General features: G+C 32.0%; 1 protein-coding gene across 1 annotated transcript; it reads left to right on the forward strand.

Annotated features, from left to right (window-relative positions):
- Positions 1-3,126: 3,126 nt before the first annotated feature.
- LOC134707052 (uncharacterized) lies at positions 3,127-16,638 on the forward strand. The gene is made up of 5 exons (XM_063566535.1): positions 3,127-3,666; positions 8,028-8,168; positions 9,370-9,505; positions 12,410-12,694; positions 14,789-16,638. The coding sequence occupies exons 1-5, from the start codon at positions 3,182-3,184 to the stop codon at positions 14,954-14,956; spliced, it is 1,215 nt and encodes a 404-aa protein (XP_063422605.1). The 5' UTR covers positions 3,127-3,181; the 3' UTR covers positions 14,957-16,638.
- Positions 16,639-18,088: the final 1,450 nt, after the last annotated feature.

The raw sequence follows: 18,088 nt of genomic DNA on the forward strand, positions 1-18,088 counted from the left end.
TAACTTACAAGATAAGTTTATATTGAAAGATGATACTATAAAAATAAAACAGAGAATGTTATTAGAAACGTTAAAAATACTACAAGCAGAAACACAACCTGATTAAAGGCCGATAGGACAAAGAATATTCCACTCACTCTCGTAACTAAATATAATCCAATGGTACAAAAACCTAAGTAAGGTTATACGAAAAAATTGAGCAATCTGCAAGAAGACAAACAATGTAGTGAAATCTTCACCCAGGTGCCTATCATAGCGTATAAACGTACCAAAACGATCAAAGAATACCTTGCTAAATCAAGGAAATAGTTGGGAGACTTTTAAAATTTAATTTTATAAGCAAATATTCCCGAAACACTGTAAGTTATTATTTTAATTATAGGCAACAAACTTGCATATAAATGAAATTAAATTAAACGGTGTAAAGTCTTGAGATTTATCACGCATGTTGGTCGAAGGAACCGTTGCCGCACTTATGCATAATTACAATTGTGATATACAAACTAGTTTAAGAACGCAGTTTTCATTGGTTAAATAAAAAAAACAAACGAGTGTTTATTAACGCGTATAGTAACGCGTATATTTATGCAATTAACGCGTATATAAACGCGTATATTATGATTGCATACGCGTATATTAACGCGTATATGATAAATGAATTGGATTTCAGTATTTACTAGAAGACACCCGCGAAATCGCGGGCATATACAGCTTGTTAACTGTTGTAGGATGATTTTTTGTAAAAGATATTATGTATGGAGAATAACATAAAAGGTATCAGAAGCCCTCTCTCTTTTTCCAAAGTCCGATATTTGTTTCATTTCTGTTAAATTTAATTATATTCGTGTTTCTGGCCTACGACCAGAATTAGTTTTCTCCTTTACTACACTGCTTCTTTTGGTAAAAGTCAAATCAAATTAAAAATTTGCACCGTTTCAAACATAAAATAAATGTAACTGCTTATATATAGACCATTATTATAGTCTAAAAAATATGCTTCTATGACAATCCATCAGACTGACTGCTTTTTTGGAGCCTTATTAACATGCCAATGGTAGGATTTTAATCATGTATACATAAATGACTAATACCGACTAAGGCTAATATGAGGGGTTGTTGGAGGGGTCCTGATCCCGAAATCCCGAGATGCAGAATTTAAAGAAATTCATATCCAGAAATCGAAAAATATATTCCCGGATCTCGTAAGGATCAATCCCCAAATTCCGAGCTTAAAAACACCCTATCCCGACGCCCTGAAATCGTCCTGCCTCCCTCTTATCTCTACCTTACTTTCATTTTTGCTTAATCCCTATTTTCCCTTTTAACAATTAATTTTTATGCTCCAATTATGGGTATTATGTTTTCTAGTCCGTGCGTTCGTTCGTCCGGTCGTACGTCCGTCCGTCTCGTCTGTCTGTCCCACTTCAGGTAAAAGTTTTTGGTCGAGGTAGTTTTAGATGAAGTTGAGCATGTTTTGCTTATTTTAATATATACGCAAGTGATATGACCCCTTAAATGGTAAACATTTAAAAAAAACAGTAAACAAAATAAGGGACTTTCTATACTAACATAGACAGTCTCTGACAAAATACAGAGAGTCTCTATATATTAAAGTAGTATAATCGTAGTTTACATGTAGCTTATATAGATAAACGCGAAAAATATTTGTCCCCCTCTAAAGAGATATAATAGTTGTGATTCTTGCGATCTAAACACCACGATACGGAGAACGCTCTATGATTGGTTGTACTTGTATCACATGTTTTACTTATTTTAATATATATGCAACTGGTATGACCCCTTAAATAGTAAACATTTTAAATAAAAAAAGTAGACAGAATACAGAGTTTCTATATATTAAAGTAGTGATATCGTAGTTTACATGTAGATAAACGCGAAAAATAGTTGTCCTCTCTAAGGAGGTAAAATAGTTGTAGTTCTTGCGATCTAAACACCATTTTATAGAGAACGCTCTGATTGGCTTATCTATTTTTCAGTTTTGTTATCTATCATACGATTGGTTGTAATTGTGCATGTTTCAAACCGGAAGTCTTATCTATGACTAAAAGTCAATCTGATGACGGAATCATATCCGGACTCTTTTTTTGTCGTTTTTCTTCCAAAATAACTCAATCCAAATAATCATAAGAATGGATGACAAATGCGAATATGCATGTTACCTATAGAACACAAAGGCATGATGATTGATTTATTGTGGAAGGAAGAGAAGTGACACCCAAAATCAGGTCTTCTCGTTTAATAGTATAGATATATAAACGTGTTTATTTTAACAATATACGTGTATAAAACCACAATATACGCGTTGAAAACCACAATATACGCGTTGTAAACCACGATATACGCGTATAAATACACGTATAACATCATATACGCGAATATAATCACTCAAATAACATCTAGAAGGAAGAAGGCTAGATTAACTTTGCTGTATAAAATAAATTGGGGGTTAGTGGAAGTTCCTAAGGACAACTTAACAATTTCTGATAGACGCACTAGGGGGAAACATAAATTTAGGCAAATATCCACAAATAAAGATTTTTATAAATTTTCATTTTATCCTCGCACTATTTCGGACTGGAACTCACTACCTGAAGCAATAGGTATGTCTGACACCCTGGAATCCTTCAAAAGTGGCATATCCACTCTAACACTTGAAGGATCCACAGCAACTTATTAAACTTTAAAGCCACTGTACATAATGTATATATGTTATTGATAACGATTTTTCTTTGTCATATTGTTTTTAAATTAAGTCCATATGTACATAGCACACAAGTTCCGGGAAGTTTTACACTCCTACCTAGGAGTCTACTCCCGTATTCGGAAGAAGAAGAAGAAGAAGAAGAAGAAGAAGAACGGCCACTCATACTTTCACTAATACTAGAAATACTGAGTATAGAAAATCTAGAAAGTCAATGGTTAAGTCACTCAAAATGTGGTTGCCATAAACTCAATCTAAAAAAAGAAAACCATAAAAGGGACATTAAAGAAATCGCTACCTATCTACTCCAAAGCTATCTACTCTTAATTTTTTTTTTAAACTGGTATGCATAATGATCTTGAACCACACAATCGTACTATTTTAAGCTTTGAAAAAGTAATCAACAATATTTACGATGCATCCCCTTTCCTTGATGTCCCCAAATTCAAATCTGAAAACATGACTGAGAAAATTAAAGAATGCATCCCACGTTCAGGCTTGTGTCTCGATCAATTTATAAACAATGGAAAACTCAGGACGAGAGAAAGTTCATCATCTAGCGAAGACATCAATGTGCCTAAACAACGACATCGAAATAGCAGGAATAGACGAAGGATATCGAGTATTCATACTGATCAACATGATCAAATATGTGCCGATTTTCATTCAGATCTCCCACCATCGTGTACTTGTCATTGGACACTTTATAATCTTGAGTCGCTTGGTGTCTACTACAAATACGAAGCAATACCCTGCCATTTAATCTTAGATATTGTATACGACCAAACAGGAATGTTTGGACATTTAACATTGAACCAAAAAGTGTTGGTGAAGAAACTCCAGGACCAAATAGAGTTCTCATTTAATATATCTGATCTTCATAGATACAATACAGAGGAGTACTATAGAGAAATAGTTGAGAATTTAAGTAAAAATCTGTTAAGGTAAGTGAGGGAATTATATTATTTTTCCAAAGTTCCATATATCAGTATACATGTATAACATTGACATGTACATGTACATGTATACATGTATATATTCTGGGAACAGTATATCTATATATATGTTCCTGATATATTATAACATGTATATCTGAGATTACTATAACAATCTCAGTGTACATCATGCATTGTCATGTATAAAGCTGGGACTATCTCTAATTTTTGTGCTATTGTAAAGCAAAATTATATCCGGGTGACATTTGATCCGGAGGTTAAAATGTCACAGTAGTTGTTGTTATTTTTTTATCCGGAGGAAAATATTTCCCTGGGATATTTTTTCCTTTGTCGTGAAATTCTATCTGGGTAGTTAACTTATTGAATAGTTATTAGAAAAAACTTATCCTTTAAAAAAAACCTATGAAATGATAATATTTAGTGTATTTGAATTAAAGCGAAATAGTTAAAAAAAAATGTATATATAATGGAAATGATAATTTCACAAATTATCATTGAAAATCATTCCTGAAATATTCAAGTCAATATCATCCTTTTAAAAAGAAAATTATCATGAAACATAAGGAAGAAAACCAGGAGTAGTTTCAATAAGGTTAGTGAAATATATGATCATATATGTAAAAGTGAGTTGTTTTCAGAACTCAGTACAAATATAAACAATTTATAAGTAAGGTAGAAATATAGTTGCATTACTTCTGTTTACAGTAATAGAAGAATTTGAGTATGATGATATTTTTAACTGTATAAATAGTTTTGTCTGGGGACTGACAAAGATATAGTTGTTAATTATATGGAAATCAGATATGTCATTAGCATAATGATATATTGGAACAAAAGCATGTTTAAAAGCTGGATAGTATTTACCTGTGAAATGTTATCTGTCTTATTAAATCAAGTTGTAAGTCATCTTTTTAAATAAATGGAAATATAAAAAATAAGATTCAAGGAAAAATTTCACTATGAAATAGATCATATTATATTAATATCTTTAGAATATAAATTCCTCATAATTACCTCCCTTTGATAAATTATGCAAATATGTTCTACCTAAGTGAAACATTTTATAATTATAGACGGGTATATATTGATTATGAGTGACGTACATAGTAGTTAATGGTACTCTATTTCACACGGTTCTGTGAAATATAGTACGGCAAATATGTACCGGTACATACTATTCGCATAACGCAGATAGATTTTCACTCCTCTGGAAAAAATCAACCTGTGAAATACCATGCCTGGAAAAAAATTACCGGGACAAATTATCCTCAGGATAAAATAACCCAGAGGAAGAAATAAACCGTTACACTATTTTCACATTTCCTGATCAGATGATCAGTGTGAGAAAAATATTTCTCCTCACTAGTAAAAAATCTGTTCTTGGCAAATGGTTGGTTGAAATTTAACTGTGATGTTGAATTTTCTTGTTTTCTTCTGAATTTTCTTATGGTGACGTAATGAAAAAAGGCGACCATGCCTGATGACGTCACATCAAAAGTACACAACTGTCCTCAAATCTTTAAAAAGGAAGGATAAAAATCATTCGAGAAACAGATTCCACCACTGACATGACTGAAACTTTTGTACATTTTGTACTACGATATTTCTCCACTCTCAACAGTTAAATTTTTCTCGCTCTTTAAATAATAAAATTTAACTGTCTTGAGTGGAGAAATATCTCAATAAACTTGTTGAAGTTGTGGAATCTGTATTACTAACATAGTACATGTATAATAGTCCCAGGTATAAGGCACAAAAGATTTACCTCTGGGCATTAACTTAATGATCAAGCAAGCAACAATCAATTAATCTACATGTATTTTAAGTTCTTTAATTATACATGTATATATATACAACATGTACAATGTTAAATGGCTGAATAAAAAGTCAACGATTAATCTTACACAAGTTACAGGGCGATGGATCATGTAATATGATTCAGTACACTTCAAAATATAATATACATGTACATGATACATGTATATATAACTATAACAAGTCAAAAATGGTACAACATTGCCATAACAACAATGTATATACATGTATATGCTTATTGTTGATACATGTGAATGTTCAATAATTGTATTAATCATTAATAATAATAATGTTTTAAAAAATCTATTACATGTATATCAGTGTATATAGATACATTGAATTATACATCTACATCAATATCTGACAAAGCAAAGCTATGTGGTCACTCAAAAAAGGTACTTTGACCCATCACTCAAGTATAATTAAGCAATAACAGTACTGTAGTTGAAGAGTTGCCACCGTCAATTCTAGATTTGACGGTCGCAAATGCAGTTTTACTGGCGACGCGTAGGAAAACTATGGTGGCAACTCTTCAACTACAGTACTGTTATTCCTATTCTAATGCATTACAAAAAGAAAAAATACAATAAAACTTGAAAAAATGTCTAAATTTGTCAAATAAAAAAAATCGGCAAAACTTCATGAATGATTTTGGCGCATGGCTAAATGTGACGTCATACAAATGAAAACTTACAAACTGGAGGTTATTACGTTACCTGTACACTTCAAATTCGAATAAAATTACAATAAAACGGCGAATTCGAGGTAGGTGTTGTTTTATTTTTCGATTATATAGTTGTACATGTAATCGAACATTTGTTGATTCATCAATTCAAAATGGCGGGTCCCTCCATAGTTACGCCTGGTCAACTGTGGATTTGACAGCAACTTTAAGCCAATGATTAAAATTGTTACATGTATCCAAATTGCATTAGAATTTAACTTTGACGTCTTCCAACATGACAATAAACTTTCTATATAACATTTACAAGCAATAGTTCCAAATTGTGCTCAATATTTATGTACAGGTGCAGGTTAAAAACATCTTTCTATCTATTGTTTGTGTTGCTTAGCCACTACAGAGGAGCTTGATGAGTTTGGTCTTGAATTTTTCACTGCTCTCAATCTCTAATAGTTCGTCTGGTATTTTATTCCAGTCTCTGATGGTCCTAGGGAAAAAGCTGTATACTTGTATGTAAATATCTTTGTTTGGACTGATTTGTACATATTTTTTAGTGTTCAATTGATGGAGACTGGAAGTTCTTTTTGGTTTTATAATGTGCGATGGAATAGGTATAGTAACTCTTTCATGCATGGCTTTATGAAAGAGCTTTAAATGTGCTATTTTTCTTTTAGTTTCTAGTGGTGTTAGTTTCAATTCTTCTAGAAGAGTTGTACCTGTTCCAGGCTCTTTTGAGTAGTTGCTTTTGATAAAGTGTACTGCATGGCGCTGGACCATCTCAATCTGGTATATATGTTTTTGTAGGTGAGGGTCCCATGCGCTGCAAGCGTATTCAGGGTGAGGTCGGACAAGGGCAAGGCACAATTAATAATTTAATTTCAATACATTTCTAGTTTTAAACAGTCATACATGTATACAACCTTTAATGTTAAATCAATGTAAATCAGTCAGGTATTGGGAATTAAAAATTTACTTTGGCATGATCATTATTTGTTACTATTAGGAAGATGAGGTATGATTGCTAATGACTAGATAGACAACTCTCAATCAGAGATCAAATGATGTACAAAAAGTAGAAGTAAGCAATTATAGGTCTCTGTAATGTACAGCCTTAGACAATGAGTAAAACACATACCACATACATGTAGCAAGCTATAAATGAGCCAGATATCAGGATATGATAAATGTAAATTAATTCAGACAAGAAAACTAAAAGCCTGATTTATGTATGTATGTACAATTAGTAAATGAAAAAGAAATATATACTGTAAACCAGCTTATTTTCGCAGATACTTTATTTTGCGTTTTACCCTGTCTTGACCACTTCGCGGCTATTTAATTTCGCGATTTTCTGATTGACTTGATGACGTTTAATAAGGGAAGATCGAAGGTTTACCTATTCGCGACGATTTATATTCACGTTATTTTTCTACTCGCGAAAGTCGCCAAAATAAATCGCTCGCGAAAATAAGCTGGTTTACAGTAATATATACATGTACAGCAACAAAGGAAAACTATTGAATAACTGCGTACAGGGTCCTGACTTTAGAACATGAAATAAGGAATTGTCTACCCAAGTTCTGGGATATTTGACAAACTATGCAAATATGTAAATATAACCAAGATGATTATTAAAAGACATACATATATATGGTTGAATAATTACATTATGATAATATATACTAAAATACGGTGGCGGCTAGTCTACTTGTCATTGTAAAAGTTCCATAATTGAAACAGTATGAATGTCTGCTCATTTCAAATCCTAAGCTGCAGACTCCCACAAACCGGAACCACTGCAGGGTAAAACATGATTTGTATATATACTATATATATTTTTTTTCTTCTCCAGTGTAGTAGAAGATTTCACTACAAGTACAGCACTCATGGTTCATTATCAATCACAGAGGGACAAGTATGGAGGGAAACTATCAGAAGCTGTGTTTAATGATTTATTTAAATCTTTTGTGAGGATGGTCAATCTAGTTCCTGGGTGAGTAACACATGTACCTTTAAACTATCCAATCAGGTATGTTATGTGTGTTCTGCACCTCAAGTTTGATGTTCTCAATGCATGGTGCGGTGTGTATTTTATTGGATTTTTTGCGATTTAACGCCACTTTTAAGGACCATTTCTGGGGGCTATTTTGTGGTGTCCAGTTTTATTTGTGGAGGAAGGTAGAGTGTCCGGAGAAAAACAAGAACCTTTGATAGGAAAACTGACATCCTAGTCAATTTATAAGATTGAAGTAAAGTGCACCTCATAGAGAGGGGTAAGACAACAATCTCGGTGTTGACTGGCTTGTGATTACAGTAGTAACTGCTTAGTCCACTACAGTGGTCTCTTGGGCTACAATAAAATAACCATTTCAGGTTTGAATAATTAATGTAGCTTGACATATTATATAGACACTGGTTTATTGTTGAATCACACATGTTGACTTCTAGATGTCATTTAATTTTCTGTAATGTTGGGTTGTTGTCTCAATAATGTTTTTTATTCCAAAAATCTTCTTTTTTATTCTCCACTTAGGGGCATTATGTTTTCTGTCTCTGCATTTGTTTATCTGTCCTTCCATCCGTCCAGCTTCAGGATTAAGATTTTGGCCAAGGCAGTTTTTGATGAAGGTGATGTCCATTCAACTTTAAACTTAATACACATGTTCCCTATAACATGTTAAATAGGATCTTTATAATTTTTATGCAAAATTAGAGTTTTTACTCCAATTTCACAGTCCACTGAACATAGAAAATGATATTGGGAGTTGGACATCTATGTTCTATGGACACATTTTCGCTACTTTTAACTATAAATAATTGAATCCTTTCCATGTGAATTTTTTTTGAAGATTTCTTGTAAGTTTGCTGAGACTTTGCTCTTGGGCTGGTCTTCTTAACCTTGAAGCAATAATACATGTACATGTTACTATTAATTGAAAGTCAAATTCAATATTCAGAAAAGGGTTGGAAGTATTTCAAGGTACTAAGGCATTTAGAAGAAGGACCAATAAACCTTATACAAAATACTTTTCAATCATTAAATGTACATTTTGCATCATAAATCCAGGACCAGTTCAGTTTTCACATTTGCTACATGTATTATTACTGGTTCAGGTTTTGAAAGAATAATTGTTCCATGATCAGTAGCTATATACATGAGGACAGTTTAAATTCTGGATGTTTTATTTTTACAGCCAAGGTGAAGAATGGAAGGCACAGATGACAATTCTTCAACAAACTGTTACATCAGAATCAGATATAGTTATAATGACAAAACATTTTGTTGATTCTGTTCCTCAAAGTATAGTGGCTGTTGTTTCTATTGAAGAGGTAAAATTTAATTGAGATTTTTTACAGTTTCTTCAAGCACTTCAGACAATTAGTTTCTTTCATTATGTTCATTTGATTGATTGAATTACTTTATACACACTCCCCTCAAAGTGGAATATGTAAAATGTAAAGAGTCAAAAATAATTTTATGGTTCAAAAATTAATTTCTATCAAAAGTAAGGCTCAAAGAACTTTTTATATTATTTATATTAACAATTACAAGGTACACACATTTTGGCCTATGAATACACAACATCAGAGTTGGTGTGTCGCCATAAAAATTGACAACATTGAAAATAAAAGTAATATTTTTAACCAATCAGAAGACGGTAAAAACACTCAATTTATTTATATATATATTATATGCAGGTAATAATTTGTGAGTTTTCAATACATGTACATGGACTTCTTATATATAATTATATTTGGATTTTCACATAGTTAAACATGCACTTAGCAAATGCAATATCTATACAATTCAAGGGTTTTACCAATTTTATTACTGTATATCATCATCTATAGTTTGTAGTGTTGGATAATCGGTTGAAATTACCAATCGATTATCTATTACAATCGGTTGACAGCAACCAACCGACTATCGGTTATAATCGGATCATAACACCTTGCCCTCTTTTTTTAAAGGAAATCATGCATTTAGTCTCATTGTACTTGTCTAATGTGTATATCCATATCATTGCAGAGTTTATATACCAGTATTCATATTTGATCTTTTGTTTCCATTTCATATTCTGGCATAATTACTACTAAATTATAATTCTAGTACATTTGATAATTATCTATTTAGCAGTTAAAACAATGAATTAATAAGAATCAAGATTCATATTGAACATATTTTATCTCATAATTACCAACAGTGACACTAACATTTCTAAATTTCAATGGTGAAACTCGCAAAAAAAAATCAATAACATAGCTGTATGAACATTTGGATGCTTCAAATTAGGATTTTTTTTTAACTTTTAGAAATTTAAAATAACCAGAAAAAAAATAAAACAATGCATTTGCATTTTACAGTAAACATGGGTATTAAGCCAATGTCTGTTAATTCATGTAGAACGCTTTTATTACATTTGTAATCATTATTTTCTTTCAATTGTGTCATTCGTGTGTCTGAACTTATTATTGCAAGAATGCGGAATTTTTACATAGTTGAACCGTATCCGATTCGTGATTGTTATATTTTTATAAATGGCGGACAAATTTCGGAAAATTTACAAAAGTAAACGATGTTTGGCAAGCAATCTGGAAAGGAATATGACGTTTTTGATGCTACAAATGGATAACACATTAATAAAAGGCAACTTGCAACACGTTTTAATGAAGCAACAGAATTATGTTGTCTAAAATCAGAATTATTTGTACGCTCTCAAGTAACAAGTACCGGAATTGAAAGAAAGTATTTCATACAAAGTTATTAATCTTAAATACCATTCCATCAATCTGCAAATGCTTTTTGTCACGTTTATAAAGAAGGAAATTAGTTATTTCTTTAATTATAGGATGTATGACATTGTTACTGTCATCGACTGATATTTTTTGTTAATATTGTTTGACTGCGCATATGAAATGCAAACAATAAACGGACCGGAAGTTGACAAGCTCAAAGTCCGGAAACTTTAACGACAATCGATTGAACAAAATCCCAATCGATTATCAACATCGCCAGTCCCAACCAACTGATTTCCGACTTATTCCGATCATCGGAACAACACTAATAGTTTGTTTGATTTCTGTAAGCATCAATAACTCCAAATTTAAATGGTTACATATTTAGAATAATAAATTTGAAAAGTGTCATAGACATGTACTTTATTCATTTTCTTGTAATGTCTATGTTCGATGTTCAATTGAAAATTTACGATTTAATAAATTTGGATTTTAAAATGCTAAAAAGAAGAAAAGGAGAGGAGGTGGGGCTTGTTCATGTTCATCTGTTACCAAGATATTTTATGATTTTAAACAAAATTTTGATGACATCTATTAAATTTTACAAAATGAATTTAGATTTACAGTTCAGAGTTTTTAGTTTAAAATTTCTTTGTAAACAATAAAGCTATGTAAAGGAAACTGTATTTAAAGGAAATACAGAGCCAAGAAATGCTGTATCAAAATCTGGTTCACACTATTCCTTGAATAGGAAGCTTCACTACTAAAAAAAAGTATGTCAGTTATTCAGAATGAGACTTTTTTGATAATTAGCAGACTCAGCAATACATGCATAAATGTTTGTAAAAAGAATCTGGTTTATTTTGCTATCAAGGTGTATGAAAGGACTGTTAGGTGTGCATGTCCAACTGGTAGGTGTCATCTGACCATGACCTCATTTTCATTGTTTTATAGTGGTTATAGTTCAAAGTTTTGTGTATTGGTCTGTTTTTCTTATACTATATGCAAAAGGTCTACTATATTTGGTGTATGGAATGATTGTAAGGTGTACATGTCTGTCTGGAAAGTATCTGATCTTGACCTCAATGTCATGGATCAATGATAATGTAAGGCTCATGTGATGCTTTTAGTAAAAACCTTTATCTTTAAGACTTTCAACATTCATTCAATCATTTTCAGTACAGCAGGCGAGACATTTCAGGGTCTGCACACTTATTTCCTTATAGTTTATATGAAGGAAATCCCAGCTTAGGCCAATTCTTGAAGATCATCTTTTTTTTTTACATTTTTCACATTGTCTGTTAGAATTTCTAAGTAATATTTCCAGTTTATTGATTTCAGCTTACCTTGGAATTTGGCTAACATGTTTGTAGCAGAGGTTTTATTCAATGTCAAAGACACCAGTTATAATTTGGTCAACCATATGCTTGCTAAAGATATCTACTAGATATTTTTCAAAAGAAATCATTATTTACTGTTATATGTTTTTTAAATCAGGTAAACAAATTGTACCAAGGAGGAAATGAAAGTACATGTAGCCTTTTGAAAAGACACATGAACAAAAGACAGTTTAAAAGAATGAATGGAGACACTTCAAGTTCTAGTAATGAATATGAAATATCTGAAAACAGGAAACCAGAAATTTATAAACGAGTTAATCAGACTGTTCTAGGACAACATGGAGGAGAGCTCTTGGTACATGCTCAAGCTTATGGGAGCAGATTTGCTAGTAAAAGCAATTGTTGTAGATTTCATCCAGGAATGATTGTTATAGGAACTCAAGTAAGTACATTTGTTAGTTCTTATAAAAAAGAAGATGTGGTAAGATTGCCAATGAAACAACTGTCCACAAGAGAATAAAATGACACAGACATTAACATCATTAGGTCACAGTACGGCCTTCAACAATGAGCAAACCCATACCGCATTATCAGCTATGAAAAACCCAAAATGAGAATGTAAAACAAGTAAGTAAATTTGTTAGTTCTTAATTTACCTTGCATTTTCCCGTCCATTAGTTGTACAGAAATGTATCAGAGAAATCACATTATAAGACTACTTTACAGAGACTATTATTTCTAGCCAAATACAGAAACTCATAATTCATAAAAGAAAGTTGATTAAATCTTTTAATTTAATCTTGTTCACCAATTTGACCATCTTCACTAGCCAAGGGTTACGATCCACTCCTGCTCACTTCACCCTTGGAGGATTGAGATAAAATTTCGCTGACACAAGGTAAGGATTTTTATTGGTTGCAGTCAAAACTCGCTGCATCCAATCGAAATGCGCCTATAACATGATCACATGTAAATGTAGAAAGTGTTTGTAAACAATTGCCACATGTTTTTTGTGCAACAAGCCTTTACATCCCTAAACATACGACTATATTTAGTGAAAACTTGAATGTTTTTAATCAACAAATAGAAGTTTCTGTGTATGTTTCATGCACAAATGCATGAATGTTGACGTATGCTTTCATTTCCGGCTTTACCAAGTGTGTAGAATCTAGAGGCTACCGTGTTTTTACCTCCAAATTGAAGAGTTTAAGTGCTACCATTGGTCAAGACTAATGTATTAGGAATTGGCGTTTTTTTTTATCTTCCAATAGATGGCGCAACATTGTTATCACAAATGTTGGCTCACTCCGCCAAGGGTGAAGAGAGAGGGAGTGGATCGTAACACTTGGCTAGCAAAGATGCAATAGACCACTTTCGAGTTCATCCATCACCGGAAGAAAATCGTCAATTATACGCGCCTTTATCACCGTCATTTGTGCGTTTAGGGGCGTCGTCACTTCCTTCCAATGTTGAGTGAGTGTTTGGAAAACTATAATTCTATATTGTACGAATTATTCGGCAAATTGAATTCTCAAAATTGACAATCAACACTGCTGTCATTAGGGAATTGTCAGTAAGTACCTACAGAGCAACCATTATTTCTAGTTTATCCTGCACAAAGATGATCACTAAGACGCTTGATGAACGTAAATAGTGCAGGGATACAGGCGAGCCCCTCTATCTGGTAAATGACGTCATAAAGGCGTGCATAATTGACGAGTTTTTGCCGGTGACGGATGAACTCGAAAGTGGTCTATTTGACTAAAATTCTCATATTCAACTTTCAACATACATGACATACTTAAAAATACATGAGATATATTCAAATTTAAAAAGTCTGAAGAGAACTCATGCAATTGATTTTTCTAGGTCTATTTGATTTCACATTATAGGTTAAAAGAATATGTTAATATAATGGTTTTTAACCTGTTTTAGAATCAGTTTTTTTTATCAATCAGTCAACCAAAAGTTTTAGCCTTGTATCACTTCCATGTTTTACCTTTTAACAGCTGAACACCATACCTGCCAACTGTGACTATTTGTGGGGGATTTCCCCCATGGAGGCTCCCAAATTGAAATTTTTAAAGAGCAATTATGTCCCCAATTTTAACAAAACAATTAATTTTACAATGAATTGAGGCTTATAAAAGTATGAAGAAGCCAAAAAACAACATTACACTGAATTTGAAGCCCCCCTTGAAGGTTTTTCAGGAGTATGGCAGCCATCTTGCACGCAAAACCCCAATAGGCATTTTGAAAACTTGGCAGGTATGGAACACGCCTTATTCATGTAAAACCCATCTCTAGCTAAGAGGTTCAATGTAAGTTCACATGAATTAATGAGGTCAAATTATTCATTTGCAAGTGTATAATTCATTATCTGTGGGTTTATTAACCAAATGGCTGCTAACAGCAAATTATTATTTCACTTTTTCCCTATCACTAATGATTGAACTAAACAAAATTATAAATTCCTTTAAATTGATTGTACAAAAATGTACATATTTTGTATCACTTAATTTTATTTGAATTTTAGGTCATTTTAACTTTATTGGAATTCAATTATGATCACATGGATAAACTACATAACGAAAGTGTAAATGAAAATTCAAGGAGCTGGATATACTACTCTGACCCAAAGGATTTCTTAAAGAAGGAAGATCGGGATTTATTAATTGAGTCATTTGTAAGACTGAGTAATTAAATCTAATGTTAAATCACAATTGATTAAATTTTCTTTGTAGTTGAGTGTTTTATGTAATATGTTATGTATATTATAATTATGGGAGATAAATGATTTAAACTTATCAGATACCAATAGGATATAAATAACATTTAGATAGCACTATTTCTTCATAAAATGATAAGAAATAAATGTATTGTGTCCCTGTTTCCATTCTCAATTGTATTGCTGTTTCACAAGCTTGTCCATTGATCATCCTTCAAAGTAGGTCCAATAAGGGTAGATTTTGGCCTCAAATTTCAGGTTCATCTAACGAAAGATTTTGGACACTTTTTAAACACTTATATGTCTATTTCAATTGATTCAATTAGTTATTGCGAAAGATTTTAATGGATTTAGTCATGAGAAACGCTCCGATTCTAAAATATGAAAAATCTATCAAATATGCCAAAAAATGTCACTTTTCAGATGGGTTTTGTCAAAAATGAAAGTGGTCACATCTGTGTTCATCCTCAACCTTTATAGTATATGTTATGTATTATCATCAAATACAACTTATATACCAATATTATGAATGAACACAAATGTGGCCACCTTTATTTAAGACAGAAACCATCTAGAATTTAACTAAAATGCTAAAATTGTGAAGATTTAGTAATTTAGCATGACTTAATGATGGTAGTACCCAATATGTGCTCGTACTTTAACCTATAATGGTTTAATTTTTAAATTGTTATTTGGATGGAGAGTTGTCTCATTGGCACTCACACCACATCTTCCTATATCTATTGCATTGTCAAAAACAGCCCATTTTAATGAAGCAGAAGTATTATACTTTCCAATAAACAGCTAAAAGATTTCAAGTTCACAATTTTGTAAAACTGCTATATTTTGGGGCCAAAAAGGGGTCTTACTGGACCTACTCCTTTGTCTTACAATTGATGGTCAAAGAATTATTCCATAATGAAATGCTTGAACAGTCAGCAGATTTAAAAATGATATGATCCTTGCAAAAATAGAAAGCAGAAAATCATTGCTTTGTCTATAGATATAGGAAGATGTGGTGTGAGTGCCTGTCTATTTATACGAAACAAATGCTTGAGTTTTCCTTCTTCAATTGGATTCAAACTTCTACAGGTATAAGATAGTGGTAAGGGGAGAGCCAATCAAATCAAGGGAAAAGAAGTCTTTGTTTCTTAAAATAGACTTTCAAAACATACCTTTGGCATGGTAACTAAATGTTACTTTGATTAGTTGAAAAGAATCTTGGAAAGATGAAAGATGAAGGAAAGAAGATAAAGCCTATTTACCCGTAGGTTCTGGTGAATCGGCTTCAGTGTAATGAGGTCTTGTAAAAAGTGAAATATTTATGGAAACAAAATGGTTTTCAAATGGAGGGAAAAAGGGGATACTATACATTTTCAGGTCAATTGGTTGGAGATCCAGGTCATTGCTGGTAGAAAAAATAATATAGAAATATAAGTTGCAATTTGTCGTTTCTGGGTGATTTCTTCAAGTACACTTGTTGTAGAATTTAAGATTTTGTTGTCAATGATTTATTTGTTATAAGTTGATTAATTGCCAGAAGGCAGTTTTGATATATTTATTACAATATTACAAATGTGTACTAAAAATTTATATAACAATGTTATATATTATAAAAAAGGTTCTCATTTAAATCAATAGTCTAGTGCACTTTCTTTATAATGTAAATTTTTGAATTTAACTCAATTAATAAATTAGTTGTTAGACAATTTGTCTTGGCTATGTGCGAATCAGAAGTTCTGTAAATTCAATACCATGGCAAAATATAAAAAAGAAGATGTGGTATGACTGCCAATGAGACAACTATCCACAAAAGACCAAAATAACACAAACATTTTAACAACTATAGGTCACCGTACGGCCTTCAACAATGAGCAAAGCCCATACCGCATATTCAGCCTACATAATACATCATAGAAAACAAAAGCCTGAGCAACATCACCCACAAAAACCGTGAATGATTTCAGGTACTCCAAACGGGTAAGAAGATCATGGTCTACATGTAGCATCCGTCTTGTTGCTCATGTAAGTACATGAATAGATTAATTGATGTCACATTCGAGGAAAAAAGATAATTTTGGTTCCAAAAATTGAAATATTAGCTATTGTCAATTGTAAAACTGATATTCTAGAATTGTATTTTCCCATTCATTATGGTATCGATGAAAATTTTCAGAGATTTAAATGGATATTCAAAATGTGATCAGCTGATTGACACCCTTGAATATATTATAGCTTCTTTGCGCTCTCATGCACTTGCAAGTTAGGTTTCAATTTTACAACATAAGCATACCGTTAAACCGAAAATTGATACATAATATCGGATATTATCAGGTGGTAAATAACTTAAGTTCGCTTCCATGAGTTGTATGTTTAATTAAGTATCAGTAATTCTTGCAACTGTGCTTTTGTTCTCTTTTATTACAATAAAAAAAAATTCCCAAACTGCAAGGGAAATTCAAAACGGAAACCCTGTATAGAATAGCAAAATCAAAAAATCAAACGTATCTAACAAATAGAAAACAACTGTCATATTCCTCATTTGGTACAGGCATTTCCTTATGTAGAAAATGGTGGATGAAAAAACTAGTTTTTTAGCTAGTCATACCTCTCACTTGTATGTCAGTCATTGAATTTCATAATATTGACAAAGATTTTTGAGCAAACAATAAGACATAATATTTAAAAACGTAAAAAAAAAATGGAGAACATCAATTGACTTGAGGGATGTATACAGACGCTAATCAGAAAAAAGAATGGATTATTAACGAAGAGAAAATCAATCATTTTCGGTGTATTGAATGACCTGGCTTCTTTGATCTTTGTTTTTAACAAGTGTGTGAAGGAACTCCGACTCATATGAAATTAAAAAGAAACACACAGAATAGAGACACAGTTCGTTTCTCTATAAGCATGCCGACAAATTGTTGAATAGATTCTACCTCCAAATTCTAGAAATATGTTGTCAATAAGAAACTTAAGAATACTAATCACTTTCCCTTTATGAAGCATTTTTGACATTTTTGTTCACTATTAACAAAATAGGCCGCATTGTATCCTAAAGCAATAAACTTTTAGCGTATACTGCCATTTAAATATTAAAATGCA

Source organism: Mytilus trossulus, chromosome 2 (genome assembly GCF_036588685.1).
Source record: "Mytilus trossulus isolate FHL-02 chromosome 2, PNRI_Mtr1.1.1.hap1, whole genome shotgun sequence".
NCBI lineage: Eukaryota > Metazoa > Mollusca > Bivalvia > Mytilida > Mytilidae > Mytilus > Mytilus trossulus.